The 15,450-nt window shown below is 34.9% G+C and overlaps 1 protein-coding gene across 1 annotated transcript; it reads left to right on the top strand.

Moving 5' to 3' along the window:
- On the top strand, positions 1,382 to 15,154 carry LOC109845331 (ras-related protein RABB1c-like). Its single transcript, XM_020414571.1, has 6 exons — positions 1,382 to 1,563; positions 5,351 to 5,491; positions 11,246 to 11,328; positions 11,447 to 11,651; positions 11,731 to 11,799; positions 14,683 to 15,154. The coding sequence occupies exons 2-6, from the start codon at positions 5,444 to 5,446 to the stop codon at positions 14,773 to 14,775; spliced, it is 498 nt and encodes a 165-aa protein (XP_020270160.1). The 5' UTR covers positions 1,382 to 1,563; positions 5,351 to 5,443; the 3' UTR covers positions 14,776 to 15,154.

Here is a 15,450-nt window from a genome sequence, read left to right as displayed (position 1 = left end):
GCACATGAATTTCATTTTAATTTATAATTTCAGTCAGATATCCTTTGTGACCAAACAAAACCCTCCTGCAAAAATTTATTTAATGTCCATTTCAAACAAACAATAGAATTTCAAAGGACAAATTTTCAAAACCAACCTATGTAGAAACTTAATTGCCAAAAAACGACATGTTTAGAATTTATTTACCAAATTCGATCCAGTTTCAACCAATTGGCTGAAACTATGTCGAATTTAGCGAAAAAAGTTACAAAACTTCACGGGACTTCAAGTCCCGTGAAGTTTAAACGCGCGGTAATGAAGTTGATTAGTGGCCCAAAACTTCACGGGATCCCGTGAAGTTTTGTGGCTTCGCCAACTTCAAGTCCCGTGAAGATTAAGGCAGAATTTTCAGAGAGCATGACCTCTCATGGATGACCGCGATGCTCCAAGCTTCCTCTTCGAGTCTGTTGAGTAGGTCTCTCATGGACCAGTGTCTTAAGATTCCTCCTCCTCCTTTCATTCTTATTCCTATTCCTTCTCTTCTTTCTTCACTTCCATCAACCAATAAACTAATAAATCGATGATCAGAAACTCTGCTTATCAAATCACAAGGTAGGTACAACTTTGTTGGGGCACAACCTGCAATGGAGGTTGTGGCAAAGGAGAATCTGGCCTCCATCGTGGACCACGAACAAGGCCACAGGACCGAGAAGCTTGTTGAGGATCCTATGCAAATCCCACGCACTATCACTCAAGGATGGAACCCACAGTTCCTCCACGAACATCCCCATGATGTCTTCTTTCTGCTGGCGTAACCCCACCTAGCACCCTTTTGCCATGCTTTCCCTAAACCCCCCCTTCCAATTTTCCTGTCAAATGTTTAGTGTCCTTCTACTATCATTGGCTTTCTCTTGCGTTATTATGTCTTATACCGTGAGGTGTGTTATTGTGCCTTAATCTTCACGGGACTTGAAGTCCCGTGAAGTTGGAAGCCACAAAACTTCATGGGACTTCAAGTCCCGTGAAGTTTTGGGCTACTAATCAACTTCGTTATGACGCGCTTAAACTTCACGGACTTGAAGTCCCGTGGAGTTTTATAAATTTTTCGCCAAATTCGACCCAGTTTCAGCTAGCTGACTTAAAACTAGGTCGAATTTAGTAAATAAATTAGAAATAAGTCGGTTTTTGCAATTAAATTTCTAAAAAACAAGTTAGTTTTGAAAAATTGTCCAATTTCAAACCCCCCCCTCCATACGTGATACATCAAATTCCTTGCAAACGTGTAAGCCAACCAAGACCCACGCTGGGCAGCTTATAATCCTCCACGTCAGCAGTCGTGCGGAAGTTACATGTGTCCAAGCCTCGCTCTCTTTAAAAAACGTGTAAACGCTGCCAAGTAGAGAAGGTTCTCAATATTCCTTTTCGAAACCTTCGATTTGTTTCTTCTCTCAGAACCGACATCAACCGATCGCGTTTCTTTCTTCACCGAGATCCGAATAGGCTGCTTTTTATTTTTTATCATCCCCCCGAAGAGGAAGATGTCGTACCGCTACCTCATTCAAGTACATCATCATCGAAGATACCGTAGATTTCTCGCCCCCCTCCCCCCCCCCCCCCCCTGCTCCTAGGTTCAATCTTTCTACTTCACTTTGGAGTTTTTCCATGGCGTTTAGAAAATTGTGGCTTAGTTTCGACTTATTGTAATGTATTCGAGTTTGGATGGTTGAACTTGCAATGGAAACGCTTATTTTAGTTTGGGATCTACTTCTTCACGTATTGGGTGTGGTACGATGGCAGAGAATTTGAATTAGGTTTCATTTGGATTCGGGAATTCCGAATGGTGTGCGGTTTGAAATGGGATGCACAAAGTATGAAATCGTAAAACGAGTTCTAGATTTGTTTAGGTTACACTACGTCACTCTTAGGTACATAGCCACATATATTATTTAACCTAAATTTCACTAACAACCGTTTGTTATTCTTGTTATGCTCTTAACCTTCTCCATCTATTCCCGGCTATGAGTGCGCTGGGAGAGGGAATGATTGCGTATGGACTGAGGAAAGGTGGATAGAGGTGGGATTGAAGTGTGGTGTATTGGGTGGAGGAGTTGGATTAGGGGATTTTTAAGATAAAATACTGATGGAGTTTTATTTGGTGTAAATTAATTGGGAGCTATTTTATAATATCATGTTTTGGGGACTTATTTCAAATCATGCATCTTTATGGAGTTGAATGTAAGAAAAACGTAAGATTTTGACGAATGCTATCTTTAGTTTATCAAGACGATAAACTTGTGTAGTTGATTATAACTTGATTGGCAGCATTTGCACCTAGATTATTTTAATGATGTAGTTGACGATGGTGCTTATTATTTGAGCGTGGAAATGAAGTATGATACTTTGAATTATATGGGGCAATGTTTAAAATAATGAAAATGGGTTATGTAACGTTTGGCCTCCTATTAAGAGTTAAGGAAAAAATGTAAAAAAACGTAACGCATAATGTAGGTTATATTGTTTATTAATTATTTAGATATTTTATAGATACTAAGTTACTAACAATACATGATATTTTTAGTACCTAGAATCATCAAACTTTTCAAATATAACATCACAATTATCAAATATAAAAATATAGTATCACAATTTCTTAACAAAAGTTAGTTATATACACTGTTATAAATAGCAGTATATAGCGTTGCAACAGCGGCGCTAATAGCGTTAGCGGTCCCTTCCTGTTATGCTATCGCCCAATAGTGATGACATATCGCGGAATATGTGCTTTTCGCTCGCAAAAACGATTAATAGCACGTCATAGCGGTGAATAGCGGACAATTGCAAGCAAAATCCACTTTTTGACCGCTATGTAAAAGCGGTTTGAGGTTTATTTTTTTAAAATTAAACAAACCATACAACCACTGCATCCCACTATCTCCTGCAATTTTCGGCGTATTCCCGTAGCCTCCCACAGTCTCTAGCAGCTCCCTAACACTTTCTCTCACCTCATTTTGCCGTGAGCTTCTGCGACTGTAGTTCTCTTACCGCTCAGCTTATCTTCTCAAAGACAATAACTTTTTGGTTCCTCCTTCAGTCATCTTCAGTATTATATGACATTTACATGTCTATTTCATGTTTAGTATTTTCTTTAATCATCAAATATGCACTTTTAGAGTTTCTAAATTTTTCTTTAATATTTCTTATTTTTTTGAATATGTATACATATCTAAATTAGACTGCTATTTGACTTTGCGTTTTTTACCTCTATTTTACCGCAATAGCCCCAAACGGTCTTAGCGATGCCTCACTTCTATATGACGCTATTCGCTATCGATAATGTTGGTTATATATGACTAACGACCATTCCAAAAAGTATCGTCAAATGATAAAAGTTAACGTTGTCAAGTTCATGGCAATAAAAAAGTCTAAACACTTCCAACTCTCGAGTTCTTAACTTCACAAAATATTCTATTTCCTAATCAAGTTTGCTACATCAACCAAACTAAATATGATTATGTAATAACCGTAACAATTTTTGCATATACAGAGATTGCGTGCAAACTTAATTTCACAAAATCTAATATTAACTTAAAACTTAAAACTAAACCCTAGTCAACATCAAGTAATAACTAAAAGTAATTATCTAATCAACACAATTAACTCACTAATTAATCTTGGTACTCTAATTCTGTGACGGATCTTAAAAATTATGTTGAAGGGTAAAGTAATGGAGCAACAAGTTTGATATCATTTGTGGTAATTGACAATATAAAAGAATAGAATTTGGAAAGTAATTTCAGAACCATTATTTATTTAAAGGATATAAATTGAGATGCCCGATACACAATTGAAAAATAAAAAATTTACCTCGCTAGAGTCACAGAAGTTGCCGATAGCTGGTAGCTGAGGAGTTTCAGAGGAGGCAAAGAGCTAAGGTTTGCGTTGGAGGAGCCGAAGAGATCGCATATTCGCAGCAAGAGAATATGGTGATCGGGGCTATAAGCGGTAGGGTTTAATAATTTGGGCGGTGGATATGCATCAACACGTCCTAATTAGGGATGCAATTTAACCAAAAAACAACCATGTTAACTGGTTGTATAACTATAATGTAACACACATATAACACAATATAACGTGTTTTTTTTTCGGTGCATCCACAACCTGGAACTCTATCGGACTTCTAGGTTAAACAGTTTCAGGGTTAAATAGGTGTGTTACCTAATAAGAGGGCACCGTTAAGATACAAAACGAGTTATAACGGGTTTTTAAACACTGATATGGGGTACTGGGGGATAGCCTTGATTAGGGGGTGGTATCTTGGGTCATCCTATGCCTGGGAACATGCATGGGTTATGGCTCATGTTCATAGTTATTCATGTATTTTATGGTTTATAGGGTTATGCTTACGCGCACGCACACACACAATTTAGGATTATGATAATAATGATTGCTTGCATTTTTTTCTAAGAGCACACACACACACAAAATTTAGGATTATGATAATAATGATTGCTTGCATTTTTTTTCTAAGATATAAATCCATCATATGAAACTTGTTACTTGCTTGGATAGAAAGAAAAGAAAATTCGGTAATGAAAAGCAAAATGATGCTGATGGTTCTATTGAAGTTTTAAATTAAGCTATCAAAGGTCAAAGTTCAAACTTTAAGCTTCCAAGACAAATGTTGTTTGAAAACTACATATAAGTCTAACAACAGAGTAAAAGCAGAAACGGAGCAAAATAAAAATGGAACAAAATAAATTAGTGTATCTTAATGAATTAATTAGTCATATTTTTCCTCGACTTCTTAGATTTTTAGTGTTATTGATGTGAATAGGTAATTTGCCACACGTATGATTCTTATTTAGATTAGTGGATTGTTATTTGGATGACCATTTTGTAAACTAGGTAACATTTTTTGGCATTGGGAAATTTGGAAGTAATTGCAACCGTAAACTTGTAGATGATAATTACGAAAAATTTTCAGTCATTTCCATGTACTTCCATCCTTCCTGCCTCTGCTATCTTTTTGTAATTATCTTCTTCTGCCACAAATGTCCACATTGCTCAAGCAGAATAATTAGATGCTCTAACATATGTAGGAGCAATTTTAATGTTGAATATATTTCTAGGATTAAAAAATGTGCGGCTCCTTCCTTTGAAGTTGGTGTATAGTTAGTAACCTCACTATACCCACAAGTGGTTATTATTTGTCTTATACTATTTTAGTTTCCTCTGGTGTTGTGACATGCCTGTAGCACCAGAGTTTCCTGAGAGTTGAGAGCATCACTTGTATTTTTTATTTTTTTATTTTAAAGAAAATTTTAATTTTCTTGATATAGTGAGTTATTATGTCTTCCGTTTCTTCTTTCCAGGGGTTGGAAAATCATGTCTTCTTTTGCAGTTCACTGATAAGAGGTTCCAACCTGTTCATGACTTGACAATTGGTGTTGAATTTGGGGCTAGGATGATTACTATTGACAATAAGCCCATAAAGTTACAGATATGGGATACGGTTTGTTTCATACTTCCCATCCTTTTAAACTGTATGATTGTCGTTTGCTGTGTTTCTTTTCTACAATGTCAAGGTTCTCTTGTTCTTACGAAGTAGTTGGCCTACTGTAAAGTAGTAATGAATAGTCACAATATTCCTGAGCTTTTGGGGATTACCTTATTTTTAGTTCTGACTGTTCCATTGTATTTCTCAAACTGTATCATATCTGTATTGAATTAGGAATATAACGTTTCTTTTGACAAGTGTAGAGTTCCATGAGTAGGAGTGGTGGTGAGGGCCAAGTTTGAGAGGTATACAACAGTATTTTTTTGGGAAAGTGCCTTCACTAAAGCATGAGAAGTTTTGAGGTGAAATAAATTTATATAGTCGTGATTCAACACTGAAATTATGTGATGCTATAGAGAACAAATCAACAAAAAGAAAGCTCTAGGAAAAGATAGGCTTATAACTACAATTGACTGTCACTGGCATGTTGGGCTTTTTCCTAGCTACAGGTTGTGCAGGGGCATATTTAATGTCTTATAACCTTTAGATTGGTTGGTGGAAGATAGTTATCCTGCTGATCATGAAGTTTAACCTCGTACTGATAGAGTGATTTAATATAGTTAGGGGAGAACCTAGACGGATCCAGTTTTGTATAACATATTTATCAGCTCCCAGGTTCTTATGCTCGAGTTTTACTCAAGTTGCTGAGCTTAAACTGCATAATCAAGATCTAATAGTAGATCTGCCTACTGATTGGCCTGTTAGTGTGTACGGAAAACCTTTCTTCTATCCATATTTCATCAGCAAGGAATTTGGCCAGCATGGCTGGTAACATGATTATGGCACAATTGGTGCTGACATGGTGGTAACATGATCATTAAGAATTTTGATCCATAGGGTAAGTTCCATAATAGTGATTACATTTTGGCTTACCACAGTTTATCGAATATTTTGTGGTACGTCAAAAGCTTTAATATTTAGGTTGGGCCTGGATGCTGATAACACATTTGCATTATTAAAGTCATTGGTCCTGTTCTTACTGAAAGCATTCATGTGCATTGGTGTATGATTGAGCTCCATTTGAGCCTGCATTTCCTGTGCACATTACATGAAAAGATCTAGAGCTTATGGAACCCTAAACTTTCCAGGAAACTGTACTGGTGGCTCCTATTTGAATGCAGTGAAGCTCAAGTACAGGTACATGGTTTATTAGCTAAGAAGATAATTTAAGTGAGTCGTTTAAGCTTTCAGAAATTGCATGGCTGCATAGTTGTTTTGTGAACTCTGGTACAAGATACAAGTAAATTGGACTGAAAGGGGGGAGAGGGGGAGGGGGAGGGAGGGATCATCTGCTCTTTTATAGCGGCCCCTTCCCATAGGCTAGTAGCATAGTGCAAAATTTCTTCCATAGGCATTTCTTTAGGCAATGAATGTATTGTCCATGTTATATGCAATGTCCATTTAGTTAAATATTTTTAAAAATATTTTATGTGGAATTTTATCAATATTAAAATAGTTTCCAAATTGGAGTTCGATACTTATATTCCAGAACTCTGTAAGATCAAAGTTATGGAATATGCTACTCGATTCCAAATCTATCTTTTTGTTCAAAATATAGAGTATTTGAGAGGAAAGAAAATATATTCGTCTTTACCCTTCGGTTCGACTATAAGAGTTGTATAAGGTCTCTCAGGACTCTGTACATGAATTTACCAAATTCAAGAAAAAGATTTTGTTGAAGATAATGGAAGACTTCAGGCAGCACTCGAGTTCTTTACTGAAGCCACTGAAAAAGCTTCAAAAGCACATACAGTTAATGAGGACAAAACAATTCTGCTGTTTGATTGGGTTTCCAATACGAAACCTAAACGGAAAGGAAATGATAGAACTAGAGATTCTCTTCAAACTCTTGTTTTAAAAAAAATTAGTACTTTCTCTCAAATACATTATTTTATGGAGAACGAAGAAGAAGATTTACATAATATAGAATCAGAAGACATAATGAAGAAGCAGTTGATATAGAACATTATTTTATGGAGAACAAATAAGATCTACAGACCACTATAATCAGAAGACTTAATGAAGAAATAGTTAATATAACGATGTTAGATTTCGGGGAGGAATAGTAAGTGTGGTGGGTCCTACCAAGTCACTGTTGAAAAATAATTAAAGAGAATTTTTACTGTGCAAAAGGAGGACACGTCAGCCCTGCTTTTAGTCTAATCACAGAAAGACAAATTTTTCATATGCTTCTCGTCATAAAAAAAACAAAAAACACGTCATCCTACTTCGAGTTACACCTTAAAAAGGTACGGTCTGTCGGCGTTAGCCATATGAACCCCTACTAATCTTTTATAAATTGATAAGAAGATAGGAGGGAAAATTGGATAAATGTAGTTTAAGTGGTACTAAACAAAATTGAGCGTTTTCTTATGAGTTTAATTCAATTATGTGATATATGTCTATTAGAAGAATTAGTTTCTTCTTATATAGGTTATAGGTTTGAATTAACTACCACCGAGAAAAGAATTTTTGGTTAAAAAGTTTCTTCTATAAGATTCCATCACCGTGGAATAATCTTATTAAACATAGATATGATAGGATGAGGTTATCAACCTAACCTAATGAAAATACCGAAGGTACTCATAACAAAGGTTATCTAAAGAAAGCTTGTAGTGAAACAATAAAACAAGTACTTGAAGAAGCAAAAACCTTAAAACAAGCCAAAACTAAAATTAAATCATCAAAATTAGGATATTTCTGTTGTTCTAAATATAATGAAGATATTAATCTTCAATTTGGTTGTCCTCCAGAATATAAAAAAGAATATAAATCTTATCGAAAGAAAATAAAGCCAAAATATAAAATAACCCGAGAAATAGGGGAAATTTAAGGAAAATAATATAAAAAATGAAAAATACTTCCTAACAAAAATAGAAAATTTTTGAAAAAAAACCCTGAATAAGATATATTCATATTGGATTGATACAATTAAAATTAACTGGTCTATTGATATCAGGAATCGATCCCCTCTAATGATCATCTGTATGGATGAAAGAGTAATAAATAATCCATGTAGTAGTGTTATTGGAGATGCAGAATCTAATTTAGCAAACCGACTATTTTGTGTAAATACACATTCATATTTCTGCATAAGTTTAGATGATGCAAACATCAATAAAACTTGCACACTATCAATTAACTTAAAAGGGATATAAATTATTTCCTGGATCAAAAATTCTAGGAATACAATGGGAACATAAACTAGATTACATGGTCACGCACTTTTTAACAAAAACTTGAATAGACTCACAGGAAAATACTAAATTTTGGTCAAAATTTTAAAATCGACCCATTTACAAAAAATTTCGCAAAAAACGACCTATTCTAAAAATAATTGCCAAAACCTACCCAGTTTCAACCATCTGGCTGAAACTTGGTCGGTTTTGGTAAAAAAAACTTTGAAATTTCACTGGACTTGAAGTCCTGTGAAGTTTAGCAGTCATTTAATTAAGCTGCGTAACTTCACGGGAGTTCAAGTCCCGTGAAGTTTTTTTAACTACGAAACTTCTCCCGTGAAATTCCAGTCTCGTTGATCCCATCCCTCCAATCTACTAGATTACTAATCTTCTTGTTTGATCTGTAGTAATCCCTAACATCCTCTCTAACACAAGGCCTCATCTTAGTCTTAACCGTCTTTCTGCTACCTTCATCATTGTCCTCGTCATTGAATTGAAAACCCCTTGGCATGAACCGCTTCTTGAAGGACTCGGTCTCGCTAATCTCCTCCGACTCCTCATCTGACTCCTCATATAACTCCTCGTCGTTGTCGTCCGACGATATGGCGATTCAACTACACCCTTTAGCTTTATCTTTTGATTGCCGATCTCGATCTCGTCCATCCTCTTCTTTTTCGTGATCCGTTCGGATTTGAGTCCAGCAAGTGCTCGATTACGGATGTTGCTGCTGGTGCTAAGGATTTTAGATTTGGCCATGGCAGAAGCGAGCTTCCTCGCACTCTTCCTCTCGTTGCGGATCTTTTGCTCTTTGTAGTGCCGCTCGCAATAGCTTCGGCCAGGGGCTACCATCGACTAGCAACGTCACTCGCCGTTGCCGGTCCTCGTGCACTGAAGGAATGGGTGAATCTTAACCTAGCCGTGTTGTTTTGAAGATCCATTCAAAAAAATGAGGGCTATATTGTTGAAAGGGCCGTAAAAAGAAAAAAAGAAGAGGGGGAGGTTGGATTGGAGAAGAGAAGCAGCAAGTCTAGGGCCGCAAAAGAAAAAAGAAGAGGAGGAAGTTGGATTAGAGAAGAGAAGCGGCAAGTCTACTAAGATGAGGAGGCCTTATGTTGGAGAGGATGTTAGGGATTACTATAGATCAAACAAAAAGATTAGTAATCTAGTAGATGGGAGGGATGAGATCAACGAAACTGAAATTTCAAGTCCCGTGAAGTTTCGTAGTTAAAAAAACTTTACGGGACTTGAAGTCCCATGAAGTTACGCAGCTTAATTAAATGACTGCTAAACTTTACGGGACTTCAAGTCCCGTGAAGTTTCAAAGTTCTTTTTATCAAAATCGACCCAGTTTCAGCCAGATGGCTGAAACTGGGTCAGTTTTGGCAATTATTTTTAGAATAGGTCGTTTTTTGCGAATAATTTTGTAAATGAGTCGGTTTTGAAATTTTGTCATTCTTATTTCAAAACATAAATATTTAAGAAAATAAAGCCAAAAATATAAAATAACCCGAGAAATGGGGGAAATTTAAGAAAAAAATATAAAAAAGGAAAAATACTTCCTAACAAAAATAGAAAATTTTTGAAAAAAAACCCTGAATGAGATATATTCATATTGGATTGATACAATTAAAATTAACTGGTCTATTGATATCAGGAATCGATCCCCTATAATGATCATCTGTATGGATGAAAGAGTAATAAATAATCCATGCAGTAGTGTTATTGGAGATGCAGAATCTAATTTAGCAAACAGACTATTTGGTGTAAATACACATTCATATTTCTACCTAAGTTTAGATGCAAACATCAATAAAACTTGCACACTATCAATTAACTTAAAAGGGATAAAAATTATTTCCTGGATCAAAAATTCTAGGAATACAATGGGAACATAAACTAGATTACATGGTCACACACTTTTTAACAAAAACTTGAATAGACTCACAAGAAAATACTAAATTTTATTTAGTACCACCCAAACTAGATTTATTTATCCCATATCCTTGTCGTCTTTCTTATCAATTTATAGAAGAGAAATAGTGGGGTTTCTTGTGGCTAAGGCCGACGGTAGCATCTTCTTTTTTAGGTGCGACTTAAAGTAGGATGACGTGTTTTTTGTTTTTTCTGGTGGTGCCGAATGGATGGGATTTGTCTTTTGATCTATTATTAGACTAAAGGCAAGGTTGACATGTCTACTCCTTTTGCATAGTGAAGATTCCCTTCAATTATTTTTGGCTTGGTAGGACCCACCATGCTTACTATTCCTTCCCGTAATTTGACATCGTTGTATTAGCTGTTTCTTCATTAAGTCATTAAGTCTTCTGATTCTTGTGATCTGTAGATCTTCTTCGTTCTCCATAGAATAATGTTCTTGAGCAAAAGTACTGATTGTTCTTGGAAAAGGAGTTTGAAGTCTCCGTACAATACTTCTGCAGCTGCTGCATAAATATTTTTCTAAATCTATACATGATATTCTCTTTTTCATCTGGTGTTACAAATTAATTTTTTAATTTTGCATATATTGTTTCAGGCGGGTCAGGAATCCTTCCGATCTATTACAAGATCCTACTACAGAGGAGCTGCTGGGGCCCTCCTGGTCTATGATATTACCAGGTATTTTATGTGATTATTTAATAATCCTTCAAACTTGCATTCGTGTTGCAGTTACATCAGTATTCTTTTCAACTGATTTTCATGCTGCGCATTTTACTTTCCTTTCTTATATATTCAGGAGAGAAACATTTAATCATCTTGCAAGCTGGCTAGAAGACGCAAGGCAACATGCAAATGCTAATATGACAATCATGCTGATAGGAAACAAGTCTGACCTAGCTCATAGGAGAGCTGTCAGCACAGAGGAAGGAGAGCAATTTGCGAAAGAGCATGGTTTGATCTTTATGGAGGCTTCTGCAAAGACTGCACAAAATGTTGAGGAGGTAAGTGAAAACTTGTAATTTTCTATGGTACTTGGACTGTCGTTCTAGTTTTCATAATTTGATTTCAAAATTAATTCAGGCATTCATTAGCACAGCATCAACAATCTACAAGAAGATCCAGGATGGGGTCTTTGATGTATCTAATGAGGTCAGTTACATATGTAATTTTTAACTTGATTTTGCTGGTTGGTGGTTTCTGTTCTTAGCTTTATTTTCTAGTGTTGCGCATGTATTGACAGATAGGGAATCCATTTTGCAAATATTTGAGTTCCTCTGATTCATTACAAGTGAAGTGATATAAAATACTCCCTTTAAGAGGTGGAGTTGTGGAAAAACTTTTTATAGACAACATTAGCCCAATATTTTTTTTAATAATATTACATTCTAATCCTAACTAAACAAAATTAATTATCATTATTTATTAATTAATTATATTATATGCCATTTGTTTGTCAAATTTGTATAACTAAGGACATCTTATAGAACTATAAGTAATCTATAAGAACAAATATTTAAAGGTTATTTAGCTATTGGTCCATTGATTTTAAATCTTCAATAATTCTATATTAGTCCCTGAAAATTTTGAAATTGCTCATAACTTTAGGGACTAATATTAAATTATTAAAGATTTGAGGGATATTGTACCAAAAAGATTTGAGGGACAAATATGTAAATAAGTCATATTTAAAAGAAGGGTTAATTTTTGAAAACCCATCAAGTTATGGGGGTTGTCTCAGAATACACATCATACTCCCTTTAAGAGTGAGAGTTGTGAACAACATGACCCCTATTCTTTTTCAAATATTACATTCTAATCCCAACTAAACTAAATTAATTATCATTATTAATTAATTAATTATATTATATACCACTTGTCAAATTTGTATAACTAAGGACATCTTATATAAGTTATCTATAAGAACAAACATTTAAAGGTTATTTTGATATTAGTCCATTGATTTTAAATCTTTAATAATTCTATATTAGTCCCTAAAAAGTGTAAAATTGCTCATAATTTTAGGGACTGATATTGAATTATTAAAGATTTGAGGGATAAATATGTAAGTAAGCCATATTTAAAAGATGGGTAAAATTTTGAAAACCCATCAAGTATGGGGGTTGTCTTAGAATACGCGCTTAACTCATTTAATTTGAGAAAACCCCCTGACTATGGGGTTGTTGTAGATAATACCTCTCAACTTTAGTACAACAATTTTAGAAAACCCCTCAACTTTTGGGGTGTCCCATAAAAACTCCTCTGACCTTTTACACTTCTCTCAGCAAACTCCATTTATGTCATCACTTAAACATATGATTTGGATGAAATACCCTCTTGAAAAAAACTCATTTTAGTTAAAAAGAAACCGTCAACCGTTAATAAAAGGTCTCCAACCAATTTACGCACTTTCTATTTTTTTCGTAAAATATAATCCATATGAGTGCATAATATGTATAAATCATTCTTCAATTATATTTTATAATTTTCTAACACTAAAGAGTAATTATTTTGAAAATTTTAGACAGTTTAGTTGGGAAGATGGGGAAAGATTACAATTTTAGATTTTGAAATTGATCACATAACTAGTGTGTTCTTTCATAAATTTGCACATTTTGACGCAGAAAATTCTAGAAAAAATGTTTTGAACTATTCTAATACTCGGTCATTGGCTATAAAGGACAGGTGGGAGTGAGTTTTTATAACTAAATGAAATCTGTTAGCACTAGATAAAACCAATCATTTTTCTTTGATGAATTCAAAACTTTATTTTTTTCATTAATAATAAGAGTCTTTTCGATTTTGGTCTCTTACATCATTAATATTTTGAAATTAGTCCTCCAAATTATTGAAATTGATCTTAAATCATTAATCTACTACTCTATACAAACGGGAGAACCCAAGATTCACTATTCATGCTACAATAAATACTACAGTAGTGTTTACTGTAGCAAATATGAAACTGGGCACTTTGTTTTTCAAAAAATATCACTGCAGCACACGGGAAAACGGTAGCAGAGGTGGGATACTATAGCAATCCTAAAAATTCAAAAACATTACTGTAGCAGTTAAAAAACCGGGATTGCTGTAGCGCGAAAAAAATATGGCGTGCTTTGTACGGTGTTCACACTAGTATTTTATAATTTTAAAATTCACTATACCTATGGAAGGCAATATGTTAAAAACCAGCAAGGTTTTACGCAGGGAAATATCTGAAATATTTTAATTTATGGTAATCATATAACTTTTTGGCAACCATGTTATTCTAAATAAATAAACTTAAAGTACACAATTAAGATATTTGATCACGTGCAATGCGCATGCCATTTCACATACTCTTCAGAAATTTTTGAGTTCCTCGGGTTCATTACAAGTGATATATCTTTTATGAGTTATGTGGTAGAAGTTTGAGTTCTTTGGCTCTCATTGTTGAGATTTCAAGCATAGTTTGATAAAGGTGTTGAATTTTCAAGTTTATTATATGTTCTTACATGTGTGATTGTGGAATTTTATATAAAATGCACTGTCCATCCGATTAACATGTTTCCTCCGTTATTTAGTTTCTTAGGCTTCCATACTGTTCATAGAGTGAAAAATACTGCCTTCGACCGGTCCAGGGATTTAATACATATGAATTGAACCCAACACTGTAATGTTTCTACAATGTATGAATTTGTACAGAATTATTCTTTATTGCAATTACAGAACAAGCATCACTGGCGGTGGATCACTAGGATATTGACTTTGTACAGGTTATGATCCATGTTCTATGTTTCGTACCGCTATTTATTTTATGATGGTTTGTTCAGTCTGCAGTTTTTGTTAGTAGTCTATGGTTGGAACGGGATTATGGTTGACAAATCATTTCAATTTACTTAACCGGTTAATCCATTCATACTGGATTCAAAATATCTTCTCTGATTTGAATGCTGAAAATGAAATTTCTATAGCTATCTGATATTAGTAGCCAACTGATGGATTCATCATTTGTTTCTACTGTCAATTAATTTATGCTGTGTACATTTTGCCTTGCAGTCTTATGGCATCAAAGTTGGATATGGAGGGATACCTGGGCCATCTGGAGGAAGAGATGGCTCCTCTTCTCAAGCTGGGGGCTGCTGCAGTTGAAGAATTTATCCCTCATCTCGTGCTGCTGTCGCGTACCGAACTATTTTGCTTCATTTCATCTCATCTCATCTCATTGTGGTTATTGACTTAATGGGATGTTCGCAACTTGAATCCCTGTCATCTCATCTCATTGTGGTTATTGGGATGTTTGCAACTTGAAACCCTGTCAAGGACTATTTTGCATAAAAGCGAATGACAAATATTGTACTATGTTCTAGCTTCCGAGAAAATGCTTTGTACATCTTACTTCCAAGTCTCGAAATTGTTTGTGGATAAACTGTGGTTTGAGAAGTGAAATTGATTCCAGTATTCTCAATGTTGTGTAAAAAAATTTCTTCTGTTTTTGACTTTTTAAAGAACGCCACCTGCTCTGTGACTATACGAAGTGTGCGATTGTGTTACTGTACCTGCTGTTTTTTACTTGGAAAAAATAAATAAATAAAGGGAGCTCGTGTTTCTGCAACCAACCCACAATCCAGGAGAAATGACATTTTGAAGGGTAAAAAACTTGTTGCGAGTTCTAAGTACTATTACATTTTATTAGACATGCGATGATATAGTGGATTTATTAAACTTTTTGGATGAAGCACGCAGGCTTATTCCTATCAAACTTGTTAATCCGCGTCGGGTTAGATCTGGATCATGGGGCACCGTAGCCCATAAGTCTTTGTATTG

This window comes from Asparagus officinalis, chromosome 6, assembly GCF_001876935.1.
Source record: "Asparagus officinalis chromosome 6, Aspof.V1, whole genome shotgun sequence".
Taxonomy (NCBI): domain Eukaryota; kingdom Viridiplantae; phylum Streptophyta; class Magnoliopsida; order Asparagales; family Asparagaceae; genus Asparagus; species Asparagus officinalis.
Note: the sequence above shows the minus strand (reverse complement) of the source record. Positions and strands in the feature narration are given on the sequence as shown.

Excerpts from the sequence above, each read along its gene's own strand:
- LOC109845331 (XM_020414571.1), top strand. The coding sequence starts at position 5,444 with ATGATTACTATTGACAATAAGCCCATAAAGTTACAGATATGGGATACG. Across the intron at positions 5,492-11,245 it reads AGTTACAGATATGGGATACG|GCGGGTCAGGAATCCTTCCG; the intron begins GTTTGTTTCATA and ends ATATTGTTTCAG. Across the intron at positions 11,800-14,682 it reads TCTTTGATGTATCTAATGAG|TCTTATGGCATCAAAGTTGG; the intron begins GTCAGTTACATA and ends TTTGCCTTGCAG.